The following is a 24,374-nucleotide window of genomic DNA, read 5'->3' as shown; positions in this document are numbered from 1 at the left end:
TCTGATCATTAGAAGATAAAATTCACCTTGATAAAGTTCAATATATAGCGGGGGCGGCGGCGTTCGTCCAATTTGGCGTGTGACATTTTGGACTGGCTCTCCTTTGCGGATGAGTTGCATCCTGATCGCGTATTGAGCAACGTCGCACTTGCTCCACCTGAAAATGCGCAGCACCGGTGGCACTCGGGAAGTCACATCGTTTCGGTTCCGAAATCCAACATCGAAGTGGGACATCTTCCAAAGGAAGTACAATCACTGCCGGCGTCACGTGAGGACGCGCGAAATTGGCGTCAGGTTAGCCGAAAGGAGTGTGGATGTTTTACCGTTCCAGAGGGGGAAAGCTTGGAAGGAGCCGTGACCGACTTATGTGTCACATCGGCGGGCTTGATGCGCGCGGTGTTCGGTGGCCGTGGTTCTGCGGGACCCAAGCTAACCGTCGGCCGGCCGCTCATTACGTGAAGTGAGTTTGACCGGAGAGGCTAGCTTATTCGACGGGGATGGCTGACGGGGATTTGCCCACCGCGGGGCTTCCTCCGCGGTCACCCGCCACCGGGAGCCGAGGTTCCTCGGAAGAGAACGGACACCGCTACCGCGACAACAGCCCGGACGAGATCCTGTCGCCCACCTCGGTGATTTACTTCAAGGAGGCGTTGAGCTCCGCCAACGTGCGGTTCGGGAAGGCCGGCGCCTCCCCGCTATGCCCAGAGTATGACTTCCACACCGAGAGGGTGGAATCCAAGCGGAAAAGTGAGTACTTCATGTCGCGTAGCCATTTTCTAATCTCTTGCAAATTGACTTGTTCAAAGAAATGTTCATGGCGGTCACGAGACTGTGAGTGGCAGACATACGCTAGCTAGCCGGGAGCTAACCAAACAAGCTAACGTCTGGTTGTTGTGGTTATTATTTTTGTCATGTATAAACCATTTGGAGAGGGGTTGGGGGTTGTAAATAAGAAAAGAGAATAAAATGGGCAAAATGTCACACCGCTAATCCAGCCGCAAGGTAACGTCAACGAGTTTGGCGGATCACGTGACACTGTCCCGTGCTAGACTCTGCGTGTCAGTGTCACTTTTTAAAAGCTTTTGCTTCATGAACGCCCGTGATCTTCTCTATTACTTGGTTAGATCACAGATATCGATTTGATCTATTATATTCACTCCCAAAGAAACAGCAACACATTTGTTGCAGTAAGAGAACTAGCACTTGGGCTGCTGATTCCCTACTAACTCATCACAATTTCGGGATTTCTTTCTGGTGGATATAGTTGAGTCATCGCTTTCATGAAAAATACTTTACTATCGATTATCCCATTAATTGTTGATTGGGTGCAAACTGATTTTGCACGATTAAACAGTGTACGGTGCATGTGAGGTGCAATTGTTATTTTTGTACCTTTGGGGCTGCCATCCTCGTGTCCTAACAGTAGTATCTGTGACTTGGCAAGTGTATGGCGTTAAGAGGCGGGACCCGGGCGAGTGAGTGATGTGGGCATCAGCAAATGTCAGAAGTGGCTTGCTCTTTGCTGGCCAGTTTGCGTGTTGACTTATCGGCGGGAGTTCCTACTGGCCGCCTGTCATCAATTGTGCTCAGGTCATGTTTGTCTTCCTCAAGTTTTTCAATCAAGACATTGGAGGTGCATCGGCGACTGTGTCTATCCTTGATCACTTGTGTGGGCGTTAAAATGCAATCAAACAAACGATAGTAGACTGTAAGAAATTGTTGAACATTGATTAGTTGGCCTCTGCCGTTGTGGTACACACTGCACTTGATTTTCTCTTTTCTTTTTTCCAAGTGTGAGATGGGGCCACACACAACCTTTGGACGTTCTGTGACACTTTATGCCAAATTATTTTTGAGAAACATGACCCCGGAAAAGTTTTGAGGCAAACATGTTACCTTTTTGGGGGGCGGGGGGTGGTAATTGAATTATTCACTTTTTTTGCAGCCCTCATTGTGAGAGATTCCAAACACAGTCTGGGACTACTTTTTTGCTCGACGGGCCTTCAGCGCCATCTTGTGACATCTCGGCTCCTTTCAAAAAGGGCACCCAGAGATCAGACGTGTTTTTCAGCTATTGAAGGATGATTTGTTTTGAAAAAATGTGGAATCAACACTATTTGTGTCTAATGAGCATTGGTGCGGCCTCGCATCGGCTCGATGGTTTTTGCGCCGATTGCTTGTTGATTCGATTTCTCTCATGGGAAGCCGCTCGCCGGTATCATGAGCTTGACGTTGGCCGCATCATTCCCTCCCCCCCTTTCTCTCTCGCTCTCTCTTTCTTGCACCATCTGCTCACGTGACGCCGCGTCGGCTGCTCCCCGGCCCTCCTCCGCCACAGCGGTCGGCCATCTTGGTCAACACCCAGTGTGCGTCCGGCGCCGCCAGTCCCGATCAGACTTCGTAGGAAGGAGGGCGGTGGGTGATTGATCGATTGTTCTTTTCCCTTTCCTCGTAAATCCCTCGCCTGCACAAAAAGAAAGAAGAGGGAGGGAGGGAAGCGGGGTGAGGAAGCGCAGCGTCTCCATCGGTGGCAGGGAGGAGGAGAGAGCGACAGAGCGACAGACACCTGCTCCACGCATCCATCCTTTTTGTCCCCTCGCTGGGAATTTTGGTGGAGCAAGCGCACGGCCCGTGCGTTTTGTTTTGTTTTGGGGTTTTTTTTGTTTTTTGTTTTTGCCGAGTCATCGTCATCACCGCCGCCGCCCGCCATCATGTCGGATGTGACGCCCCAGAGCGAGACGCCGACGCCCACCACCGACAAAATCACGCAGGCCGCCAGGGAGACCATCTATTTGTGCAACTTCCGCGTCTCGGTGGACGGCGAATGGCTGTGCCTGCGCGAGCTCAACGACATCTCCCTCACGCCGGACCCCGAGCCGGCCCACGAAGGTAGGATTTGCCCAAAGAGACCCCCCCCTGCCAAAGAAGATGAACGAGATGGGGGTGGTGTCACATGTACGTTGCTGTTTTGTCACGTCGGCCAGGCAAAGCTCGTCGGCGACTCGCTCTTTCCTCGTCTGTGGCCACGCCTTCCGGCAAATTCCTCATGGAGTCCTTCATCAATGGAGGCCACGTCCGGCAATGTCGCGATTCACAAGGGCCAGTTGCGTCTTTTGTTTTTTTGTGGTAGAAACCCCCCAAAATGTCCACCCTGGATCCAAGACTTGGATATTTTTGAACATGTAAGACGACTCGTAATGCATTGGCCTTCTCAGTTCAGGAATGGGGCTCCACTTACTTAGCAAACGCAGTTTGTTACTCTTTAGCGATCGGCTATGCTGACAATCGGCTCACGGCCAACAAAGTGCCGCCGAGCGGACGTGCCGCGATGCCACGTACTGCCTCTTGAGCGCAGCAGTGAGCGAGCGAGCGACAACACTGGGATAGGAATGCCCGGGGGATTTTTCCACCCGCGGTTTTCCTTCACGCGTGAGCCTGATACGAGACGCTTGAAAATCCCCTTGAAATACCTCGGGCCGTCAAAGAGTCAGCCGGGCCGGCCTGCAGCCCAGCCATGACCGAAATGCCGCTATGAAGGGGGGGGGAAGGAAAAAAAAAAGGGCAGGGCACGAATGATGAACGGCCAATCAAACGGCGGGCCACTTTTGGCGCCGGCGCGGTCACGCCCTCTGTTGTGTGTCGCGCAGATCCCAAGGACCCCATCACCATCGAGCGGCTCAACCTGATGAACATGGCCAAGCTGAGCATCAAGGGTCTGATCGAGTCGGCGCTCAACCTGGGCCGCACGCTGGACTCGGACTACGCGCCGCTGCAGCAGTTTTTCGTGGTCATGGAGCACTGCCTCAAGCACGGCTTGAAAAGTAACCTCAACGTCGTTGCTATTCCTTGGCCCGCCGGTGGGGTGATGCAATTCCTTCTTTCCTTCCGCAGCCAAGAAGTCCTTCCTGGGCCAGAACAAGTCGTTCTGGGGGGCCTTGGAGCTGGTGGAGAAGCTGACGCCCGAGGCCGGGGAGATCACGGCCAGCGTCAAAGACCTGCCTGGCCTCAAGTCAGTTGAAATTCCTCCGTCCCGTGTGCAAAGTTGCGCTTTTCCGGAGAACGAGCTCATTGAAGGCTGAGCTTTGCCGCTGGCAGGACGCCGTTGGGAAGAGGCCGCGCTTGGTTACGGCTCGCCCTGATGCAGAAGAAGTTGTCCGACTACATGAAAACCATCATCAACAGGAAGGACCTGCTCAGGTGGGCCTCCCGCCCCGCGTTTGGCGCCTCGCCGCGTCTCTGGAGCCCAACCCTTTTTGTGTGCGCCCAGTGAATTCTACGAGCCCAACGCCCTGATGATGGAGGAGGAGGGAGCCGTCATCGCCGGACTGCTGGTGGGCCTCAACGTCATCGATGCCAACCTGTGCATGAAAGGAGAGGACCTGGACTCTCAGGTCGGTCCGCTTGACAAAGTCTCAACGAGAAACCTTTCCAAAGTTTCCCCAATGAGCTTGTGGGGAAAACGGGAGCAAAATATTACTTGGTTGGGGGGGTGGGGGAATGGTTAGGAAATTTTTGCCCTTATTTTTGGGGTCATTTTCAAAAAATTTTTGCTGTCCCTTCCAAAACGGTCTCGAGAATCCTGCGTTCTGTTTTCCGTAAAGGTCGTCATGTTTTGGGTGTTTTGATTTTGGCTTTTGAATCTTCCCACGTGGTCAGCCCTTTTTTTTTCTTTCCCATTGCCATCGTCGGTTGCAACAGGTCGGAGTCATCGATTTCTCCATGTACCTCAAAGACGGCGGCCACAGTAGCAAGAGCGCCGAAGGGTGAGTGGGCAGCGTGGCTGCTTTCCAAGTCTCGCGAGCGTACGCGCTCTTATTTCCACGACGGAGGGACGAGTTATGGGAAGAAAGAGCCTCGATGTGGTTTTGTGTCCAGCAGCGACGGTCAGATCACCGCCATACTCGATCAGAAGAATTACGTGGAGGAGCTCAACAGACATTTGAGGTTTGTCACGCCAGAGCCCGATCTTCATTTCGGAAAGCCGCCAAATCACCACGCTCAAGCGTGCCTGCGTGTGTGTGCGTGTGCGTGTGTGCAGCGCTTCAGTCAACAACCTTCAGGCCAAAGTGGATGCGCTGGAGAAGTCCAATAGCAAGCTCACGGAAGAGGTGAGACGGCTGCTTTGGCTGCGTCCTTGCTCTTGCCGCTCTTTTCTCAACGGGCACAAATTTGAAAGCATCCTCAGCGTAACCAAGCGGCCAAACGCACCCTTGCAAAAAGGAGTCTTTTCAGGCACTTGTACAGCTCTGTGGAAGTGGCCATTACGTTTTTTTTTTTCCTTTTTGGTAACATTCTGCATTCTTTGGGATGCATTTGCTCATTTCATCCAATGAAGGACTCCAGAAACAAACGACTGTCAGTCATTCAGCCACCAAAATATATTTCGGGACACAGAAAAGTACGGCCGATGACAATTTGCCCTTGAGCAGTGTGATTTCTTTTTTTTTCTCAATCATTCTGGTGCTCACCTTGAATTTGTGAATTTCTTTTGTGCAGCTGGCAGTGGCCAACAACCGGATCATCACGCTCCAAGAAGACGTGGAGCGGGTGAAAGAGGAGAGCTCGTATCAGCTGGAGTCCGGCAGGAAGGTCAGCCGCGACTTGCGCCTCCTCTTTTTATCATGATGAGTATTCTTTCCATTTATCCCCCCGCCCCCAACCCCTCCTGTTGTTTGTGTGCATTTTCCGGCGGCGCAGGCACCGAGAAGCGACTCGGCCACGTCCGACGGACCGGCGCTGGGCGAAACGCGCCGGCAGCTCAGGGAGGAGACGCTCCTTCGCCTGGTGAGCCTCCTGCGCCGCCGTCCACCCGTTGCCGAAGCCCTTTACAAATGCATTCCTATGATGAAAACCGACGGGGAAAAATGTGACCGCGTGTCCCGGTCCAAAAAGGGCAGCGGGTTAAACGGTCCCGCTCTCTTCCTCTTGGTGGCGCAGGACGTGGAGAAGGAGCTGGAGGTGCAGATCGGCATGAAGCAGGAGATGGAGCTGTCCATGAAGATGCTGGAGAAGGACGTGTGCGACAAGCAGGACGCGCTGGCCGAGCTCCGCCGGCAGCTGGACGACCTGCGCGTCATCAACCAGCAGCTCAGCCACAAGTCGCAGGTCGGTCCCCGGCCGCGCCGTCCTTTGGCCGATTTGCTTGTGGTGCGCCTCGGCGCTTGCCGGGCGGACGCTCGGCTCAAATTCCCGCTCGGGGCTCCTTTGGTTCAGCCAAACGTCTATGGCAAAGAGCGCCTGGGTCTTTGCCCTTGCAGTCGCAATGAAGCGAAGGCGCTGAGGGTATTCCTCCAAATGTTGTTCTTGTTCCTCGTCAGAGCGCCGACGCCAGCTCCAAGCAGAAGAGCGACGCCGTGGCCCGGCTGGAGGACAAAATCAGCCAGATGTCGGGCACCGTCAAACAGCTGGAGAGCAGGTGAGCGGCGGCTCCGGACCGCAGCGCGTCACCGGCGCCGGCAGCTGATCCGCGTGCTGACAACTCTCCTGTTGTCTCCCTTCACCGCCTGCCCCCCCCACCCCCTCCCCATCACCTGCACCCCTCCCCCCTTCACTTTTAAAAAACGACGCGCTCAGCGAGATACATTTGGTGAAGCAGGCCAAGAGCCTCACCTCGGCCGCAGGGAAGCTCCTGCAGCTCCAGCAGTAGCCCCACGCAAAGAGAGAAATAACCACATTCAGGAGCTCCCCTTTGCCCCTCGTTCTTTCTTTCTTTCTTTCGTTCTTTCTTTCCACCGACTTCCAGTAAAGCGGACTGACTACTCGATGCATCTTGAAGGAAATCATGGTGGTGTTGGCCCACGTGCTTCATTCTTGTTGTCAGAGGCGCCGATTCAAAGGAGCGTCGGAAAGCCCCGCCGGCCCTTTCCGGCTTCTCCAGCTGTGTGTTGACATTTGTCCGTGTGAGCGTTCGGCCAATAAAACGATGGAGCGAAAAACAGCCGACTGCCTGACATCCTCGATGAATTGCCTCCTGGCTTATGACGGCTGAAGAGCCGATTTCAAAAATCAGCCCTCATCAATCGACGTCAATCTACTTTTGTCACCAAATAGGATCCATTTTCGGGAAGAACAAGTCCAATAGAAAAAGAACAAAATGAAAATGAAATTGCATTCCGAAAAGTCAAACTAAAAGCTTTTTTTTTAAAAATATGAGCGTCGTTTTTTTCTCATCTTACTTGCTGCAAATGCCACAAAAGCATTTTCGGCATTCCTCTCTTCTTTGACCACCTCCGAACGGGCTTCTCAACGGTGCACGTTTTCAAAGCGGCCAGTGTTTGAAGCATTCCGCATTTCCTTGGGGGCCATGGGGGGGATTCAACCTCCCTGCCATTATTCCGCTGGGTTAATTATTGCGGTCCCGCATCCTTCGTTGCCATAGTTGCAGTTGCCATTGCGGGTAATTCCCCTGCCCCCCCTTCCCTTCATTGACCGCCATTTTTTTGTTCAGTTGTTTTCTTTCCCTTGAAAGTTGTTTTTGCATCCCTCCCCTCCATCACCGCGGCCAACCCAGATGCAAGCGGGCCGAGCGCGAAAAGGAGGCGGCGCTGGAGGCCAACCGCCTCTTCAAGCGCGAGTTCGGGGACAAGATCGAGGGCCTGGAGGAGGAGCTGCAGCGGCTGCGCCGACGCGGGTAAGGCCGAGGACCGCGGGTGGATTTGCCCCCTCACGTCAAATCGGGCGCGTCTCCCGCTAGGTCCGCCCCGGAGACGGAGCTCAGGGAGGAGCGAGAGCGCCGCCTGGCCGGCGCGCGGCCCCCGGACCTCCCCCGAGTACGGCCGCACTCAAAAAGCGCAACGTCCCGTGTCGCGTTTGTTGCTTGACGAGGCTTTGGTGTTGCAGCCTCCCTCGGCATCTGCGGCCGTGACCAAGGACCCCCGAGCGGCGGCGGAAGACAAAAGCGGCCTCGACTCCGGCTCGTGCGTACTCTCGGCGCCATGCTCCAGTGCCTCTGAAAGTGCCCGCTTAGAGCGTATTTGCGTCTCCTTCAGGTCCTTCCGCCCGGCCGATGATGACGACGACCAACGGGTCAGTGGTGGTTTGCTTTTTCTATGTACCGGTTCTTTATTTTGGGGGGTGTTCAAGATTGCATAGATCCAGTATATATGAGCGCTCTTTTGAAATTGGAGATGTATTTTTAGCAAGCTCCATTGCGACGATGACCACGAGGAAGCGTCGAGCGGGAACGCGCGTGCTGTCTCTGTCGTATTGACCGTCCGTTTCTGTGCAGGAAGAGCCCTTGGCGGACGTTGGCGAAGCTTCCGTGTGCGGCCTATGCGAGCGGGAAGACTCCCTCCTCGAGACAAAGGTACCGACGTGACCATCTGAGAGGGGAGGGGGGGTTGGGGGAATGGGACTGGATGCGTGGCCCCCATCTATTTAGTTCTTCTTTGAAAAGCTTTTGCCCAAAGACGCGTTTCCAAATATTGATCTTCTTTCATGTGGAAAACGGGCACCTCACCCCAAGGAAGGTTTCAGACTGTTCTCACGGCGCACTTGTCAAAATCATCTGCTTCCTTGGCACCAAATGATTTTTTATTTTTTTTGCTTTTGCCTCATTCATTTTGATTCACTCTGACATGTACCCATGCTGATTGGGTATGTAAAAAAATAAAACAAATGTAAGAAGCCAAGTGCAGCTGCATCCCAACAAGACGGCATCATTTTTGTCTGTGTTTGTGACGACCGAATGGCCAATACGCGAGGCTTTATTCTTGACTTTCAAAGCCCGTAAAATCGTCTCTGCTGATGGCATTTTGTATTTATTTTTGTTTTTTTCAGAGACGGTGCAAGAACTGCGGCGGCGTGTTCTGCGAGGGCTGCGTGGCCAACGAGCTGCCGTTGCCGTCCTCCATCTTGCCCGAGGTGGTGTGCGCCGCCTGCTACGCGCTCTTACTTCAGCAATACGCGTCCACGTCGCCGGCGTGAACCTCAAAACGCCGGCGCTCGACTGCTGCGACTGGAACTGCATCCTGCACTTTTTGTTTTTTTCATCTCCTCTTCGTGAACAGCTCCAGCCAAATTTCGTGATATATTCCTGAGCCGCCATATCAAGCTTCAACCAACCGCTGCGTGACCACAAACATCTCAAATCCGCATCTATTTCAACGTAACGCTAGTTTTGCTCGTCGAATGCCAGCACAGTCTGAAATGCCATTGGCGGGCTAACGGTTTGCCGGGAATCGGAAACTTTCAACACGACGACTACTGCCGCGACGTCGACCGCACGTGTTCGGTGCCGCCAGGCCTGTTGTCGGCGCGACCGGCTCCGACGCTCAAGGCGTGCGACCGCGCTGCACGCGCCAATTTGAAATCTGTTGGAAGATCGACCATGTAAAAAAAATAAAAAGGTGGCATTTTGTGTCATGAGGACATTCACAGAGAGATGAAACGGCTAACTGGAAGGAGGTGCGCCTTTATGCCTTTTTGGAGCTGCTTCCATTGAAGAAGATACACAATTTTGAGTTTTCTCCGAAAACGCGCCTCTCTAACCCAGAAAAAAAAAAAAGTTTGGACTCAATTCAAAGCGTTCAGCGCTGAATTGCAGGAATGAACAGATTTGATCAGAAAAAATATGGAGCTATTTTTAGGTATGTCTTGGTTGTTTTGTTCAAAAGAAACATCCACCAAAGGCATCGTTCTTAGCCAGGGAGAAATATGGAATGGGTTGCAATCCATTGTTTGCTCAAATGTACATTTTGTTGTTGTTCAAACTTGGGAAAAGAATTTGTGGATTCTTTGTTGTTTTCTTAAACCCAAATTTGGAGACGCATGCTTTAATTTTTTTTTTTTTTTTGAAGTCAAATGATTTGGCGATGGACGCCCAGACAAGGATCCAGCGAGACGCGGATGTGTTGACACCAGGAGTGGTTTATTGTTTGATGGCGTACTTCAAGAAAAAAAAGATGAGAAAAGAACACGTTAGCATCTCGAGGAGGAAAGTGGCCGATGGAAAAAGAGAAGGCGTTCACCTGCTTTAGCTTCACCTTTCGTCGTCAGGCACCGAATTGAGGAACAGCTCAATGTATCGATCGCCTAAAAAAAAAAAAATGGGACATTGAGGTAAGAAACGGGCACGGCTCGCAGGCTCGACTTTGTTGGACTCACCGATGTACATTCTGTCTTTGGACATGGCCGCCACGGCGTCCCCGTGGCCGGCAAAGTAGACGTCGGCCTCGCCGCTCGGCCTGCCGTCGGGCCCCAGGTCCAGGCGGATCCCGGACACCGCCAGCGGGGCGAAGAACTGCAGGGCGACGGACGCAATCAATCCGCCGGAAGAAGAATCCAGCCGGCCCCACCCCGACGGCCGATTACCTTGACGACATCCTCTCCGGACACGTGGAAGGGGAGGCCTCTCAAGTGGACCTGGTGCGAGCGCTTGGGCGGCGCGGGAGGGACCGACGCCGCGTCTGAGACCAAGCACAGCGCCACGCACGCCTTGAGTCTTACCGGTCATTTCCAGCTCAAGATTCCACAAAAGGTAGAACGGCATCCATCCATTTTTTAAAGCATTTTTTAAAGCGTAACTTCAACCCGTCAAATTTGATGGAGAAGACAAATTGAAATCAAGGAGGGAGAGAGAGGACGTCCTCTCCTTTTTGTCTTGGGAGGCAGACAGTCCGGTTTGGGCTGCTACAGAATTCGCCTTACTTAGCTTCCTGACAATTCAATGTTACTTTGTTTTGTTTTTCCTTCTTTGTTGTCTGCTGCAAAGTGCACGTCGGCCAATTCATCTTGCTGCAAAGTGCCCCTTCGTCGGGAGCGCAAATGTGACGCGATCCCGAGCATCGCGTACGTTTGCGATCAGCAAAGTGTGGAAAGGTGGTCACCGGGTTTGTCGGGTGCGAGGCCGCCTCTCTTCCCGCTCGGTGTTTCATGAGCGCCCCGCGCGGGCTTCCTCCATTTGGAATGAACCTCTCGGCCGCTGCTGGGAAACACTTCGATGTATCTGGCGCAGGAAGAGACGAGAACAAAGCGACACCGCAACCTGAATAATGTTTACTTGGATTTGAACAGAAAACGTCTCGCGTTCTCCGGCGCCTGCGCCGAGCGAGAGTCGGCTCGGAACGCCCGACCTGTTCCCGATGAGCTCCCCGTCTCTGAGGAGAGCCGCGTCGGCCGCCTCCCGCGAGGAAAAGCGCACCGAAGCCTCCCCCGTCCTTCTCCCTCTGCTATTGATCACCATGGTGACGCCGTTGTCTGCCAGTTCCAACCCTGAGAAGGCAGCCCACGCGCTCGTCACCCGCGTGCCGAGGTGCGCGGCGACGCTCGATCGGCCGCCCCGTACCGCAAAAGAAGCGGCGGATGTCGTCCTCGGTGCAGGCGAAGGGGAGACCTCGGAGACGCACCGCCTGCGAGTCGGGGGCGAGCGAGGCCACTTTCTTCAGGAGGCCCTCGGCGTGGCCGTTTGTCACCTCGTACACTGAAAAAAAGTTAAAAAGGACACTTCCAGCCAATTTAAGAGCTCACCTCACCTAATGATTAGTTAGTCGACAGCGGAGAAGGCTTTTGAATTGTTTTTTTTTTTTTTTTTTGTCTGTGTCGGAAGGCTCAATCGAACCTTCCACGTAGCGAGGACCGAGGTACTGCCGGTGCTTCTCCAGCGCTTTGCTCACATCCTCCTCATGCTCCATCTCCACAAAGGCGCGTCCCGACGGCCTCCCTTGGTGGTCCGCCGTCAGGTGCACGCCCGACGGGCCGTCGCGAATCCGACAGTCTGGATGCACAATGGGGACTCGCGTCACCTTTCTGCATATGATAGCGAATGGCCGATTTGCCTTCAAACCGAGTCACAAAAGGAAAGCGGCGGGTAACAAAAGGCCCACGCGCCTTGTGCCTCCATTTGGGCCAGGAAAAGCGCGAGCTTTGGCGGGGGGGTTTCTTTGCCGTTGTTACCTGAGAAGAAGTGCACGAGGTCCAGGGCTGTGCATGACCACGGGAGACCGATCACTTGCACAATGTACACCTCCTTCCGCTTGGTGGGCGCCGTGTCAGACTGGTAGGCTGGAAGGGGGGGGTATTCTTCCTCACATGGCGCCTGGAACCACAGGAGGATGGACAAAATAATGAACAAGCACAAGTGGCAGACATTTTCTGGCTCTCTACTCAGAAGTACATCGAAAAAAAAAAGTACAATTCCTGATACAACAACAAAAGGCTCCTTTTCTGTGGGATCCCGATCCAGTATAGGTGGCATGAGTGAACCCAAACCATGTGCTTCAAAAAAAAGGCCTGAAGTTGGAAAACAAACGTACATATGCGATGAAATCTTTCGGTTGGTCGTTCGTATTTCTTCCTATAGTGAGTCAAGTCAATAAAAGCGTTCGGACTGTATTTCACAGCTCCATTCAAAGGATGTCCCGTGACACTGCTGACCTTGCTGCACATGAGACGCCGGGTGGTCCTCTCGACGGCGACGCACTGGAAACGACCCGAGCGCCGAAGAGAAGCCGCCGTCCGGGTCGCGGAAGTCCAAGCGGACGCGGACCTGCTGGTGGTCCGGCGGCTCAGAGCCGCCACGCAGCCTTGGAGTAACGTCAACGCGGACCTGCTGCGAGCACTCATGCTCCCCGCGATTATTCAAGCGAGTCGAGCCTTAATATTACACGGAATATGTTGCTAAAACGCACAAGCATATGCCATCGATGAAGAGAAGCCGTACAATCGCTGATCTGAACGTGCTCACGTGAATCGTGAATCAATGTGTCAAGGACGGCGCACCAAACCTCGCAGGGCGAGCGGTGTCATACTTTCGATATCCAGTCCCGTATTCAAAATAAAATACAATTACCAGCCAATCCCCCCGCCCCCCAAAAAGCGAGGTGTTTTAACTTGTGTACCTGGATATTATAGCTTTAATTCCCTCCCGGTCAAATTAGAAAAAATAAAGAATCCACCGTATTGCGTATCCTTCGTGCAACGCCCACCTCGTTAATAAGTATAATTTTACTTTGAATGTGTATGATCACAAAATGATACTTCCGTTTGACTTCCGGTCAGCGCACTACTTCTGGTGTGTCACAAGAACACGCCGCGTTTATACCGCCACCCAGAGGCGTGGAAGCCTCGTGAAAAGCCGAAATCGACATGGTACGACTGAATGAAGTTTTCAAAAATTGGTTGGTGCACAAATGGTTGAAACTCGGTTAGAAGAAGATAAACGACAACACAAAGTCTTACTTCGCTATCTCGGGGCTCTGCCCACCCATTTACTTTCTATTTTGCTTTGTGGGGTTTTATTCTTGCACTTTTTTGTCCATCCATCCCACGTCCAAAAAGGTATCAAAAATATCAGCGCTCAAGTAAGAGACTAAAGTCCACCACGTTGTCATATCCACGTATACGTATAAATCAGAGTTAAGGAACACTTCAATGCAGAGGCCCAATTAATTGCATCTTGTTGTTCCTCAGTACATGGACGGTCTCTGACACATTAACACATTATATGAGTTTGGAAAACGCAGATCCTCTTTGTGGATGCAAAGGGTCCCGGGGAGGGAAATCCAATCCACTTTGATTCAGAACGGAATCAACCTTTTCAATGTTGTTCACCCGGCACTGAACAGCCGGCAACCCCCCTCGCTGCCCATATTTCAAAATGGACTCAAAACGCATTTGTATTCGTTGGCGCTTGACTCGGCATGACGAAGGCTCGATCCTAGTTTTACCGTTTTGTACTTTCTACCGTCTTCGTTATTAATGTATTGTTGTCTTGCGTATTGTTACACATATGATATGTACAGCACTTTGTATACAGCGATGGTTGTTTTCCAATGCTCGAGAAAGGCAGTTGAGTCGAGTCGAGCGTTCCGATGTGCCCAAACAGAACTGATGCAAAACCGTGGCCCCCGCCGGCATAGAGGTTGCCCGTGCCCGTTCGAGTGCCCGAGCGGACGCGCGCGGAGCAGAATGGAGGCGGGGGGACGCCGGCGCTCCATCCAAGGCGATGCTGGGATTTCCGTGGCCGGCGAACGCAACACGTCGGAGCGGCAGGAGCTGGAGGAGGGAAGCGACATGGGGACCTGGCCGCGTTGGCTTTGAAAAGCGGCGAGTTTACAGTCGGCGGGGGCGATGGCGTGAGGAAGCGGGGACTGCTTGGAGCCCACCCACCGGAGGACCTATTCATTTGAAATCACATTTCCAGAGAAAAGTGGGAGCTGTCAAAGTCGACTCGGGAAGGGGGGCGTAAAGCTAGCAGCGAGCTAGTTGGTTCGCCGCACCGCTGGCTGCTAATCTCTCCAAGTAAGTGGTTGAGCTCTCGCCACAAATCGCCTACACTTTGACGAGTTCAACGCCGTAACCCCCATATAAGATGCCAAATTTGACTTGTCCAAAAAAGGGCATTTCTCTGTGACGTCACTTATCACCAACGACCACGCCGATGCGTGCTCGCTTACCGTAAAGCGTAGGTGTCAAAGTCAGTCACCGCAGGGCCGCCGTCCTGCATGTTTCCCAAGTGTCCCCGCTTGCAACACACCTGATTGAAATGATCTGATCATCTGAATGTGACGCTTGAGAAACATGCAGGACGGCGGCCCTCCGTGACCTGACTTTGACACCTATGGCGTAAAGGTTACCTGCTTCGGCTTCATTTGTCCTCTTTCTTGCGTTTGACTCCTTTTAAGGTCCACGCTGGGTCACGTTGACGGTTGTCTCCTCAGGAGGGCGGCGGGCGTGCCGCAGCCTATCCCAGCCGTTGGCGCTCACCCCCGGGGACAATTCCGGGTAGTGTTCCGTTAACCTGCCACCCATGTTTTTGGGAATATGGGAGGAAAGCAGAGTACCCGCAGAAAACCCACACAGGCACGCGGAGAACATGCAAACTCCACACAGGAAGTGTGTGTGCGTCTACTTCCAAATATGGCGCACGTATGCGCGCGTTGAATCGTTGCAAAGTAGGTGCTCATTGGAATGGATTTACTTTTCAAAGTGCAAAAGAAGTCCCAAACACGGCTGGCCCGTATCGCTCTGTCAGTTTGCAAACGGAGCCGTGTCCCATTTGGAAAGCGAGCCGTTTTTTTGGGGGTGGGCTGTTTGTTTGGGGTGTTTTTTGCCGCCGTGGGCAAAATGGAATATCCTGTGAGTCAAAGATTGCGCCGGCTGCTTCAAGCAAGAGTCGGAAGGCTCGCCCAACGTACGCGCGGGTCCCCGGGGAAGGATTTCACGGCGTACGTCTCCGAAATGAAGCGACTTTCCGCTCGGGCCGTTCTTTGCCGAGACTATTTTGGTCGGCGGCGGCTTTTGCCAGTCCAAACGTTGCGCTTCCATTTGGCCTGCATCTTCACGCTTCAGTTGAACGTTGTCTCGTTCCTCTTTTCTTTTCCGCAAAATCAAGTCAATGTCGCGGGCAAAAAAGCTCGGCGCCTTTTTGCACGTACGGTATTTGACCGATCGGAGGCCGTCAAATTCCGCAATGATTTCACAAGCCCGGTGATGAAAGATGATCGCCCTTTCCAAGATCAATATTTAGAGGCGATACTCTAGCGGGGACGACAAATCAATGTCTCCCCATTTTTTGAACCTCCCCCAAGGCTGCTCTGTCACGCGTGTTGCCAATCGGGTCTCTTTTGTTTGTTTGTTTGCCAATCGCAGCGAGCGAAGGCGGCACGTTGCCGATGGCGGATGCGCGCCAGCGCAACGGGAGCGCCCGTCCGGGCGGGAAGCGGGCCGCCGTTCTCAGGCTTCACGTGTATGGCGGCGTGCGGGGAGAGTCGGAGCGCCAGTTCCTGGCCTACCCGGCCGGCCGCTACGTGGCGGAGGAGCTGTGCGTGGACGCCGCTAAAGCGTGCGGTGAGTACCGCCGCCCAGCCCGGGTAGTGACCCGTGTCCGGATCGTTAGTTGGCACGCGGATGTCTCCGAGGGCCGGACGGCCGGCGCGACCCCCCCGTGTGGGAAAATTGAAAGCGTGGGCCGGGGGAGGCGGGCCTTGACGGGGTGCCTGTGCGGCCGCAGGTATCTCGCCGCTCTACTTGGGCCTCTTCGGCCTGTTCCGGGAGCGAGACGGCCTGTGGCTGTGGCCCGGCCACCTTCTCCAGCTGGAGCAGGCGGCCTCCGAGGACGTCTTCTTTCGCGTCAGGTAGGCGACGGCGAGCGCTTGCGAGCGGGCCCCCGTCTCACGTGGCCCCGCTCGCAGGTACTACTACCCCGGCTGGTACGGCGCCGGCGCGTCCCGGGCTTACCGCTACGGCGCCGCCGAGGGCTCGGAAACTCCCGTGCTGGATGACCACGTCATGTCCTACCTCTTTTATCAGGTGAGGCAAACGACCTGCCGCCAAAGTGCTGCAAAGCTTGCCGCCGCCGCTGGGCACTTGCCACTTTTTTTTTTTTTAACGCCTTTGTTCGTAACCCCCCCCCAGTGGAGGAGCGATTTCATCGGCGGCTCGGTGGAGCTCTCCGACTCGCACGAGACGCAGGAGGAGTGCCTCGGTCTGGCCGTGCTGGACATGATGCGGACCGCCAAGGAGAAAGAGATGGCGCCGCTGGACGTCTACCGCGCCACAAGGTGAGCCCTTGCCGGGGGGGGGGGCGGTTCGTCGGTCCCGGCCGCGCTCTCCGCGTTAACGGGCGCCTCCTCGGCCTGGCACGCAGCTACAAGTCGTTCCTGCCCAAGGGCCTGCGGGCGCAGATCGAGCGGCGCGGCTTCCTGACGCGCAAGCGCATCCGCCGGCGCTTCCGGCGCTTCGTGGAGCGCTTGGGCCGCTTGGGCGCCGGCGCCAGCGCCCGCGACCTCAAGCTCAAGTACCTGATCAGCATGGAGGCGCTGGACCAGGCCTTCTACACGGAGAGCTTCCGCGCGCGAGAGCCGTCCGGCGGCGCCCGGCTGCTCCTGCTGGTGGCCGCCGACACCGGCGTCCAGTGGTGTCGCCCCGGCGCCAAAGATTCTCCCCAGGTTGGCGCGCCGCCGCCCCGCTTGACTTCCGTCGTTGTCGAGCGATTCCGCTCCAGGATTTGCCCATCCGGTACGGGCTGCTCCTCTCGGCTTGAGCGGCGTTGGCTCTGTTTGCAGGAGCCGCAGACGGTGTGCGACTTTCCGGAAGTGGTGGACGTCAGCGTCAAACGGGCCGGCAAGGAGGCGGCCTCCGAGAGCCGCCTGGTCACCATCAGCAAGCGGGACGGCCAGAACCTGGTAAGCGGCCGCGCCGCCTTTCCCGCTGGCCTATGAATAGTCCCGCCGAGGATGAAGGAGAAGAACGGGCCGATTGCACCGTTTGAAAGATGGGACCAAATCAGTCCCCCCCCCCCCCCTCCCCATGCCCGTCAACCGTCTGATTTCCCAGGAGCTGGAGTTCCCCGGTCTGGCCGAAGCGCTCTCCTTCGTGTCCCTGATCGACGGTCACTACCGGCTGACGGCGGACGCGCATCATTACCTTTGCAAAGAAGCGGCGCCCCCCCGGCTGCTGGAGGCCGCGGCCTGCCGCTGCCACGGCCCCGTCTCGTGAGTCTCCCGCCCCCCCGTCCCCGCCCGCGAGCGCCGCTGACGGGGGCCCGCCCGCGTCTCTCCCGGCAGGACCGAGTTCGCCGTCAAGCGCCTGCGGAGGTGCGGCGACGAGCGGGGCTCGTACCTTCTAAGGTGCAGCCCCAAGGACTTTGACAAGTACTTTCTGACTTTCCCCGTGGAGGTACGCCAAGCGCCGAATAAATGGGGCCGCCAAGCCTGCGCGTGCGCTCGATTGATTTTGCGCGCCCCCTCCGCCAGGTGTGCGGCTCGGTGGAGTACAAACACTGCCAGATAACCCGCTCGGCGGAAGGCCACTTCAACCTCAGCGGAACCAGGAGGAACTTTGCCAGCCTGAAGGATCTGCTGAGCTGCTACCGGAAGGAAGCCGTGCGCTCCGACGGCCTCCTTTTCCACTTTGCCAAGTGCTGCGCCCCGAGAGCCAAGGGTGAGTCCCGCCGACACCCGCCCCACGGAAAAGGGGAAAGGAAAGGCCGTGCCCAAACACGCGGGGAAGCCAACGTAGCCGCGTGGAAACCGAGGGAGAAAACAAAAGGGCGCGTCATCTCCAAGAAACGGCCGAGCGGGATTTGAATTCCACTCGAGGAAGGCGAAAAAGGCAAATGAGCCCCCAGGCGCTTCCGGGCTCGTGATGCCTTCTTTGTGGCTTTGTTCCCTCGTGGCCAGAAAGAGGCTCCAGATCCAAAGCGCGTATCGTTTTTCTTTCTCCAAGAAAAGTCCTGCCTCCTGGTGCGTCGGAGAAACGAGGCGTCGGACGCGCCTCCCTCGCCGTGGCCGCAGCGGCCGGGCGTCAGCCAGATGGTCTTTCACACCATCAAGAAGGAAGACCTGCAGTTCGTAAGTGGCGCCAAGAGAAAGGACGACTCTGGCCAGCCAGTCTCTGGAAGTCGGGCCTTTGCCTCCCTCAGACGGACAGCCTGGGCAGAGGGACCTTCACCAAGATCTTCAAAGGCGTGCGCAAGGAGCTCGGAGACTACGGCCTGGTGCACCAAACCCAAGTGGTCGTGAAAGTCTTGGAGCGGGCCCACAGGAACTACTCCGAGGTGACGGCCGCCGACGAGGGACAAAAAAACTAAACATTTTTTAATCCATCAAATGGGCAAAGGTTTGGCAGACGTGGCGCCATCTTTGTGTTTTTCTCCTCCCGACAGTCCTTCTTCGAAGCGGCCAGCATGATGAGCCAGCTCTCCCACAAGCACTTGCTTCTCAACTACGGCGTGTGTGTTTGCGGCCAAGAGAGTAAAGTCTTGTCATCTGCGCAAAAGCGCCCGCCGGCTTTTCCGCCAAGCCGCCGTGACTTTTGGCCCCTCTTCAGACATGATGGTGCAGGAGTACGTCGAGTTTGGCTCGCTGGACACCTACTTGAAGAAGAACAACAACTCGCTGAACGTGGCGTGGAAGCTGGAGGTGGCCAAGCAGCTGGCCTGGGCCATGAACTTCCTGGTACGTCCGTTGAGTCGCTTAGACTCCCGTCGACTTGACTCGAGTTGAGTTGCCGGCCGGTGTCTAGGAGGAGAAGGGCCTGGTCCACGGAAACGTGTGCGCCAAAAACGTGTTGCTGATCCGAGAGGAGGACCGGCGGGTCGGGAACCCCCCCTTTGTCAAGCTGAGCGACCCCGGCGTCGGCGTCGCCGTCTTGCCTGCAGACGGTGAGTCCACCTCGGGGGTTTTGGGCTTTTGTGACGGCGGGGGGGAAAAAAGCCGGCGCCAGACCGGTCCACGCTCTGCGTGTGCATGCAGTTTTGACGGAGAGGATCCCCTGGGTGCCCCCCGAGTGCATCGAGGACCCCGCCCGGCTGAGCCCGGCCGCCGACAAGTGGGGCTACGGCGTCACTCTTTGGGAACTCTGCGGCGGCGGCGAAAGGCCGCTGGCGGCGCTGGACGACTCCCAGGTGACGCTCCCGAGATTGCGTGGCGTGATTTCGCCACGCCGAAAAGGGGAGCGAGCGAGCGTCCTGAGCAAACGTGTCTTTTGCCCCCCCCTGCCCCAGAAACGGCTGTTCTACGAGGACCGGCGCAGGCTCCCCGCGCCCAAGTGGACCGAGCTGGCCGACCTGATCGCCGACTGCACGGACTACGAGCCCACCTTCCGGCCCAGCTTTGGCGCCGTCATCCGGGACCTGAACGGCCTCTTGGCGCCAGGTTGCTCGACGCGGCGCGCCGGCCTTCTCGCCGCCGGAGACGGCCCCAACCTCCTTTTGTTGTCTCCGCCGCCGGGCAGATTACGAGCTGATCGGAGACGGCGACATCCTTCCCGCCCGGACGGCGGCCCGCGGCCCCACGGCGGGAGGCTTGGAGAGTCGGGAGCCGGCGCGGTTCGAGGAGAGACACCTGCGGTTTTTGCAGCAGCTCGGAAAGGTGCCCGACTCGGCCGCCGACGGAAAATGGCCGGCGAAAATCCTTGGCAAATCCCCAAATTCCAGGAGCAAAATTGCAAGCCAAAACACGAGCCTAAATCGGAGCAAAAATCCCACTGGCACAACGGCCACCAATCCCTGCAAAAGCAGAAGTCCCCTGGCAGTGATGGGACCAAACGCCGTCACCGTTTTGAGGTTTTGAAGCAGCCCAGCGCCGTTTCTTCATCTGGACCTTTGCGTTTCAGGGCAACTTTGGCAGCGTGGAGATGTGCCGTTACGACCCGCTGCAGGACAACACGGGCGAGGTGGTGGCCGTCAAGAAGCTGCAGCACGGCACCGCCGAACACATCCGCGACTTTGAGCGCGAGATCGACATCCTCAAGTCTCTGCAGCACGACAACATTGTCAAGTACAAAGGCGTCTGCTACAGCGCCGGTGAGTCATCCGCACGCCGTAGCGGGCCGGCAAAAACGCAAGCGTCGCTCACCGTCCCAACCGAGGGACCCAAAATGCCAGCCCAAATCACGAGCCGCATTCCACGGCTCAAACAAAACTCAAAACTGGTCAGCCAAATAATCACGAGCAAAACTCGCAGCCGCAAAACCGCGGCCAAAATTCCTCATCGGCATCAAAGTCCAAAAAACAAGCCGTGACCAAAGTGAGGAATTCACAACAATCTCGCAGCCCCCACAAGACCTCTGAATGAAAATTCAGGACCAAAATCTAACCGCCAAAGCCAAGGAAACGGTGGGCGGCGGCGGTCTCCCAACCCAGAGAGCTTGCGACCATTGCGACCTTGAGTCAAGTGGCGCAAAGTCCGATGGCTCGGGATGCCGCTTGGAAACGGGGCCAGGGGGCGAGGGGTCCCTCGAAGGCCCCGTTTCCCGTCAGCCGCAATTGACGGCCCGGTTTTGCCTCCCGGCCAGGCCGCCGCAATCTGCGCCTGGTCATGGAATACCTTCCTTTCGGAAGCCTGCGAGACTACCTGATCAAGAACAAGGAGAGGATGGACCGCCACAAGCTGATGCGCTACACCTCCCAGATCTGCAAGGTACGCCGGGGCGGAGGGGGGGGTCGGGAGCTCCTTCTGAGTGTGGTGGCCTGCGCGCAGGGAATGGAGTACCTGTCGGCCAAGCGCTACATTCACCGCGACCTGGCCACGCGCAACATCCTGGTGGAGAGCGAGCGGCGCGTCAAGATCGGCGACTTTGGGCTGAGCAAAGTTCTGCCTCAGGACAAGGAGTACTACTTGGTCAAAGAGCCGGGGGAGAGCCCCATCTTTTGGTAGCTCGCCTTTGCAAAGTCCTCCCGTCCCCCGAGTGGGTCCCGACTGACGCCGGCTCTCCTCCTCCTCCTCCTCCTCCTCTTCTTCCTCCTCAGGTACGCCCCCGAGTCGCTGACGGAGAGCAGGTTCTCCGTGGCGTCGGACGTGTGGAGCTTCGGCGTGGTGCTCTACGAGCTCTTCACCCGCAGCGAGAAGAATTGCAGCCCGCCGGCCGTAAGCCGCCTTACCGCGCCCCGACTAACGGCTCCTTTGAAAAAGGACTTGTAAAATGCTCCCGAGGCATGGCGCTTCCTGAGCGCTCAACTTTGCAAAGCCCAAATGTATCGCCAGTTTCTTGGAGCCTCCGTTGACGTCTTGCTCCTCTAAATTCAACGCCTTTCTCGAATGGCAACATTTCCCGCCTGTTTGAACATATCCAGCAAGTGCTTGCTTCTCAAGACCCAAAACGAGTTGAAACCGGACGTAATCCAAAAAGCATCGCGTACGCCTACGCCATCTGACGACACGAGCGGTCTGTTGTCCTCCTCTTTTTATTCTTGCGCGTGTGCGTGTGCTTTTTCCCAATCAGATTTTCATGTCCATGATGGGCAACGACAAGCAGGGCCAACTGATCGTCTACCACCTGATGGAGCTGCTCAGGTCGGGCAGCAGGCTACCGCAGCCCGCCCGCTGTCCCGCCGAGGTGAGCTCGTCATTTGCCACGACGGGAAAACGCTCGACGGAGCAAAGCTCACTCCAATAAATAAACGCAAATGTCACTTCACCTCTGTGATCTTTTGATATGAAGTGGAAATTCAGTCGTAGGGAAAAGTGTCCTTGTTGCACTTTCAGAAAATATTGCAACCTTTCAAAAAAGCAACCATTTGACGTCTCGGGGTCGAAATTGCGGGCGTGAGCACGAACGAATGAATATGGATATTTGAGTCGCTCGTCTGTGCAGATTTACGAGATCATGGTGGAGTGCTGGGCCGACGACTTGAGCCTGCGTCCGTCTTTCAGCGAGTTGACTCTGCGCATCGATCTGCTCAGGGACGCCGACTGAGCGCCTGGCCGACGAGGCCGCTCTCACCCAAAGTGCCACGGACGGCTCTTTTCGATTTGATGCCTACCAGGAAAAAAACTCAACAAAAAACATCCAACCACAGTCGGCCTGATGTTGATTTTCAAATGTATGAGAGAGACTGTCAATAGAGGGGGGAGGAGGGGGTGTTCATTTGTTTTTTGTTTGTTTTTTTGTGGCTTGCTTCTGTGTGCGTGTGTGGATACGAGTGCGTGCGTGTTAGCCACCCATAAACCGCTAGCAGGGCTAGCTGTCACCAGGATGTTTCTCTCCCTGGAAAAAGACCGTTTTCTATGCAAGTGTATATAAACGCCGACAGTATATATTTGTGTACATGCGTCCACGTTTCTTTTTTTTCCAATTCTGGTTTAGTGGCACCGGAGATTAAAGCCCCCCCACCCCCCGTATTGCTTCAAACTGAGGTCTTCTGGGTTGCAAATAGAAATATGAACTATTTACAGCAAGAGGGATTGCTTTAGCTTACTCACCGTGGAATAACATTTAATTAGAATGTGTACCTTACACCAGGCTAATTACATTTTTCTTCTCATGTAGTGCATTATATAGTACCAGTGCTAAACTCTAAAAATCATTTATAAATACACATTTATAATATAAACAATTTCTACTACTATTCCCATATTTCAGAGATTCCAGTATATAAGAGATAGGGAAATATGCACTATGTCATGACACGGGGAGAATGACAATGGACACGGTGTATGTACCATGTGCACATTATGCATTTCGATCGGAATACGTGCCATAGCACTCTTTGTTTTTCATGTTAACATCATCTATTATTGCCTGGCACATTAACTCTATAACTGTGACAAAGTTTTGTTTGCATACCCGATAGGAAGTGATCAGAACACACACGAAGTTGGTCGTAATTTTTTCACATCAGGGCGGTTGATACCAGCAAGCCAGTGTCTTCTACGTCGCTCACTTTTCTTTGCTGCCGCCTCCCCATGGCCTTTCGTAACCCTAGGAATGCGATAAAAACCTTTTTTTAATCTCTCCCACCTCGGTTGTGACGGTTGACAATAGCACATGTCAGCGGCATATTCTTGAATATGAATGAACAGTCACAATCGACTTCGTGTACGGCTTGTTCGTAACAGCCCTCCAATATGGCCGCCGGTAGTGCATTGTGGGTAATTGCGAAAAGGACGCAGCCCTCTATTTTTCGGATTATTTTTTGTTGAAACGTAGACTTCAGACAAAAGCTAGTTGAGCCCCAGGACAAAGGCAAAAAGGAGCTAACCGTTTCTTATTTATATCGTCATATCACATGCAGGCGCGCTTCCATGTTCGTGTGCATATTGTCCATTATACTGTATAGGTAGACACAAACGTATGGCTTCGTGTAAATGCCAAGCGAATACTCCTGACGATGTGTCAAGTATTGAGTGAGCCCTGCGATCGGCTGGCCGCCGGTTGCGGGTGTACCCCGCCTCCTGCCGACGATCTCTAGACGAAGTCATTTGCGATCTGGCACCGAACCCCGGGGGAGCCCACAATGAATGTCGAAACATGTTGAAGACAAATCATACAGCTTCGGTCAAAGAACTAAGACGAGAAGCGGCGGCTGCACTCGAAAAAAGACTGACTTCGTTGGTTGTCAGACAAGACTCAAGAACCAAGAGAGCGACATCGTGGTAAGTTCTGTTACCAACTTGTTGACTACTGTGGTGAAAACGCTCCTTTGGCTAACGTCCGTTTTTGCTTGCTAATGGCGCCAAGTGCTTAGACTAGCCTGGCGCTTAGCTTCGAGAGGCTACCGAGCGACGAGCGCTTTTGGAGAGCAGGACAGCGAACCTTGGAATTTGCGGGCGACAAAACGTCCCGGTCATAGTGTGCCGCGTTAAGTCAAACAAACACCCCCCCCCCCCCACTCTCACACACACACACACACACACACACACACGCTCTTACAAAGCCGTGTAAACCTGCGTTCACTCGGCACAATTTCTTGTCTTCGCAGCCACGTGCTTTTCGTCAAGATCTTGAACGCGCAAGCTAGCGGACAGCCAAACGAATGAGAGACACCACATGTGATCCGATTTTTGGATGGAGGAGGTTTCCACGGTTTCCAGTTTTTTTTTTGCGGGCAAGGTTGGACTGAGCAAAGCTCGTGTCCCTCGCTTTCGCACACGTGCGTCAAATGAACAGGGAAAACTTTCTTCGTCCTAATTGCGGCGCACCAACATAGAGCG

The 24,374-nt window shown here is 55.0% G+C and overlaps 3 protein-coding genes across 11 annotated transcripts; 2 read left to right on the top strand and 1 right to left on the bottom strand.

Moving 5' to 3' along the window:
- Positions 1 to 50: 50 nt before the first annotated feature.
- Positions 51 to 9,674, top strand: rufy3 (RUN and FYVE domain containing 3). 7 transcript variants are annotated; one of them, XM_052069159.1, is made up of 18 exons: positions 51 to 747; positions 3,648 to 3,821; positions 3,892 to 4,009; positions 4,096 to 4,197; positions 4,268 to 4,391; positions 4,699 to 4,763; positions 4,876 to 4,944; positions 5,039 to 5,108; positions 5,497 to 5,589; positions 5,698 to 5,784; positions 5,938 to 6,105; positions 6,318 to 6,415; positions 7,511 to 7,630; positions 7,694 to 7,769; positions 7,840 to 7,916; positions 7,989 to 8,025; positions 8,228 to 8,305; positions 8,779 to 9,674. In XM_052069159.1, the coding sequence occupies exons 1-18, from the start codon at positions 498 to 500 to the stop codon at positions 8,923 to 8,925; spliced, it is 1,953 nt and encodes a 650-aa protein (XP_051925119.1). In that variant the 5' UTR covers positions 51 to 497; the 3' UTR covers positions 8,926 to 9,674. The 7 variants fall into 7 exon arrangements, with proteins under 7 accessions (XP_051925119.1, XP_051925120.1, XP_051925124.1 ...); XM_052069160.1 differs by having other exon boundaries at positions 55 to 747; positions 4,879 to 4,944; XM_052069161.1 differs by lacking the exon at positions 51 to 747 and adding an exon at positions 2,232 to 2,889.
- A 173-nt stretch (positions 9,675 to 9,847) lies between these two features.
- Positions 9,848 to 12,762, bottom strand: grsf1 (G-rich RNA sequence binding factor 1). The gene is made up of 10 exons (XM_052069167.1): positions 12,373 to 12,762; positions 11,893 to 12,034; positions 11,558 to 11,713; positions 11,285 to 11,419; positions 11,073 to 11,211; positions 10,827 to 10,945; positions 10,312 to 10,406; positions 10,105 to 10,240; positions 9,969 to 10,032; positions 9,848 to 9,886 (listed from the first exon to the last, which is right to left on the bottom strand). Exons 1-9 carry the CDS (start codon positions 12,559 to 12,561, stop codon positions 9,980 to 9,982), a joined length of 1,164 nt encoding a protein of 387 aa, XP_051925127.1. The 5' UTR covers positions 12,562 to 12,762; the 3' UTR covers positions 9,848 to 9,886; positions 9,969 to 9,979.
- Positions 12,763 to 14,010: 1,248 nt separating this feature from the next.
- On the top strand, positions 14,011 to 22,488 carry jak2b (Janus kinase 2b). 3 transcript variants are annotated; one of them, XM_052067066.1, is made up of 23 exons: positions 14,011 to 14,238; positions 15,589 to 15,786; positions 15,950 to 16,073; positions 16,131 to 16,248; positions 16,354 to 16,499; positions 16,586 to 17,123; positions 17,275 to 17,432; positions 17,505 to 17,616; positions 17,694 to 17,880; positions 18,166 to 18,290; positions 18,362 to 18,496; positions 18,605 to 18,692; positions 18,769 to 18,896; positions 18,964 to 19,102; positions 19,194 to 19,345; positions 19,445 to 19,595; positions 19,675 to 19,811; positions 20,056 to 20,245; positions 20,737 to 20,861; positions 20,922 to 21,094; positions 21,191 to 21,308; positions 21,664 to 21,777; positions 22,036 to 22,488. In XM_052067066.1, exons 2-23 carry the CDS (start codon positions 15,612 to 15,614, stop codon positions 22,135 to 22,137), a joined length of 3,435 nt encoding a protein of 1,144 aa, XP_051923026.1. In that variant the 5' UTR covers positions 14,011 to 14,238; positions 15,589 to 15,611; the 3' UTR covers positions 22,138 to 22,488. The 3 variants fall into 3 exon arrangements, with proteins under 3 accessions (XP_051923026.1, XP_051923027.1, XP_051923025.1); XM_052067067.1 differs by lacking the exon at positions 14,011 to 14,238 and having other exon boundaries at positions 15,186 to 15,786; positions 16,586 to 16,886; positions 17,004 to 17,123; XM_052067065.1 differs by lacking the exon at positions 14,011 to 14,238 and having other exon boundaries at positions 15,186 to 15,786.
- The last annotated feature ends 1,886 nt before the right edge of the window (positions 22,489 to 24,374 follow it).

The sequence above is a fragment of the Hippocampus zosterae genome, chromosome 6, assembly GCF_025434085.1.
Source record: "Hippocampus zosterae strain Florida chromosome 6, ASM2543408v3, whole genome shotgun sequence".
Lineage (NCBI taxonomy): Eukaryota > Metazoa > Chordata > Actinopteri > Syngnathiformes > Syngnathidae > Hippocampus > Hippocampus zosterae.
This window is presented reverse-complemented; position numbering and strand designations above follow the sequence as displayed.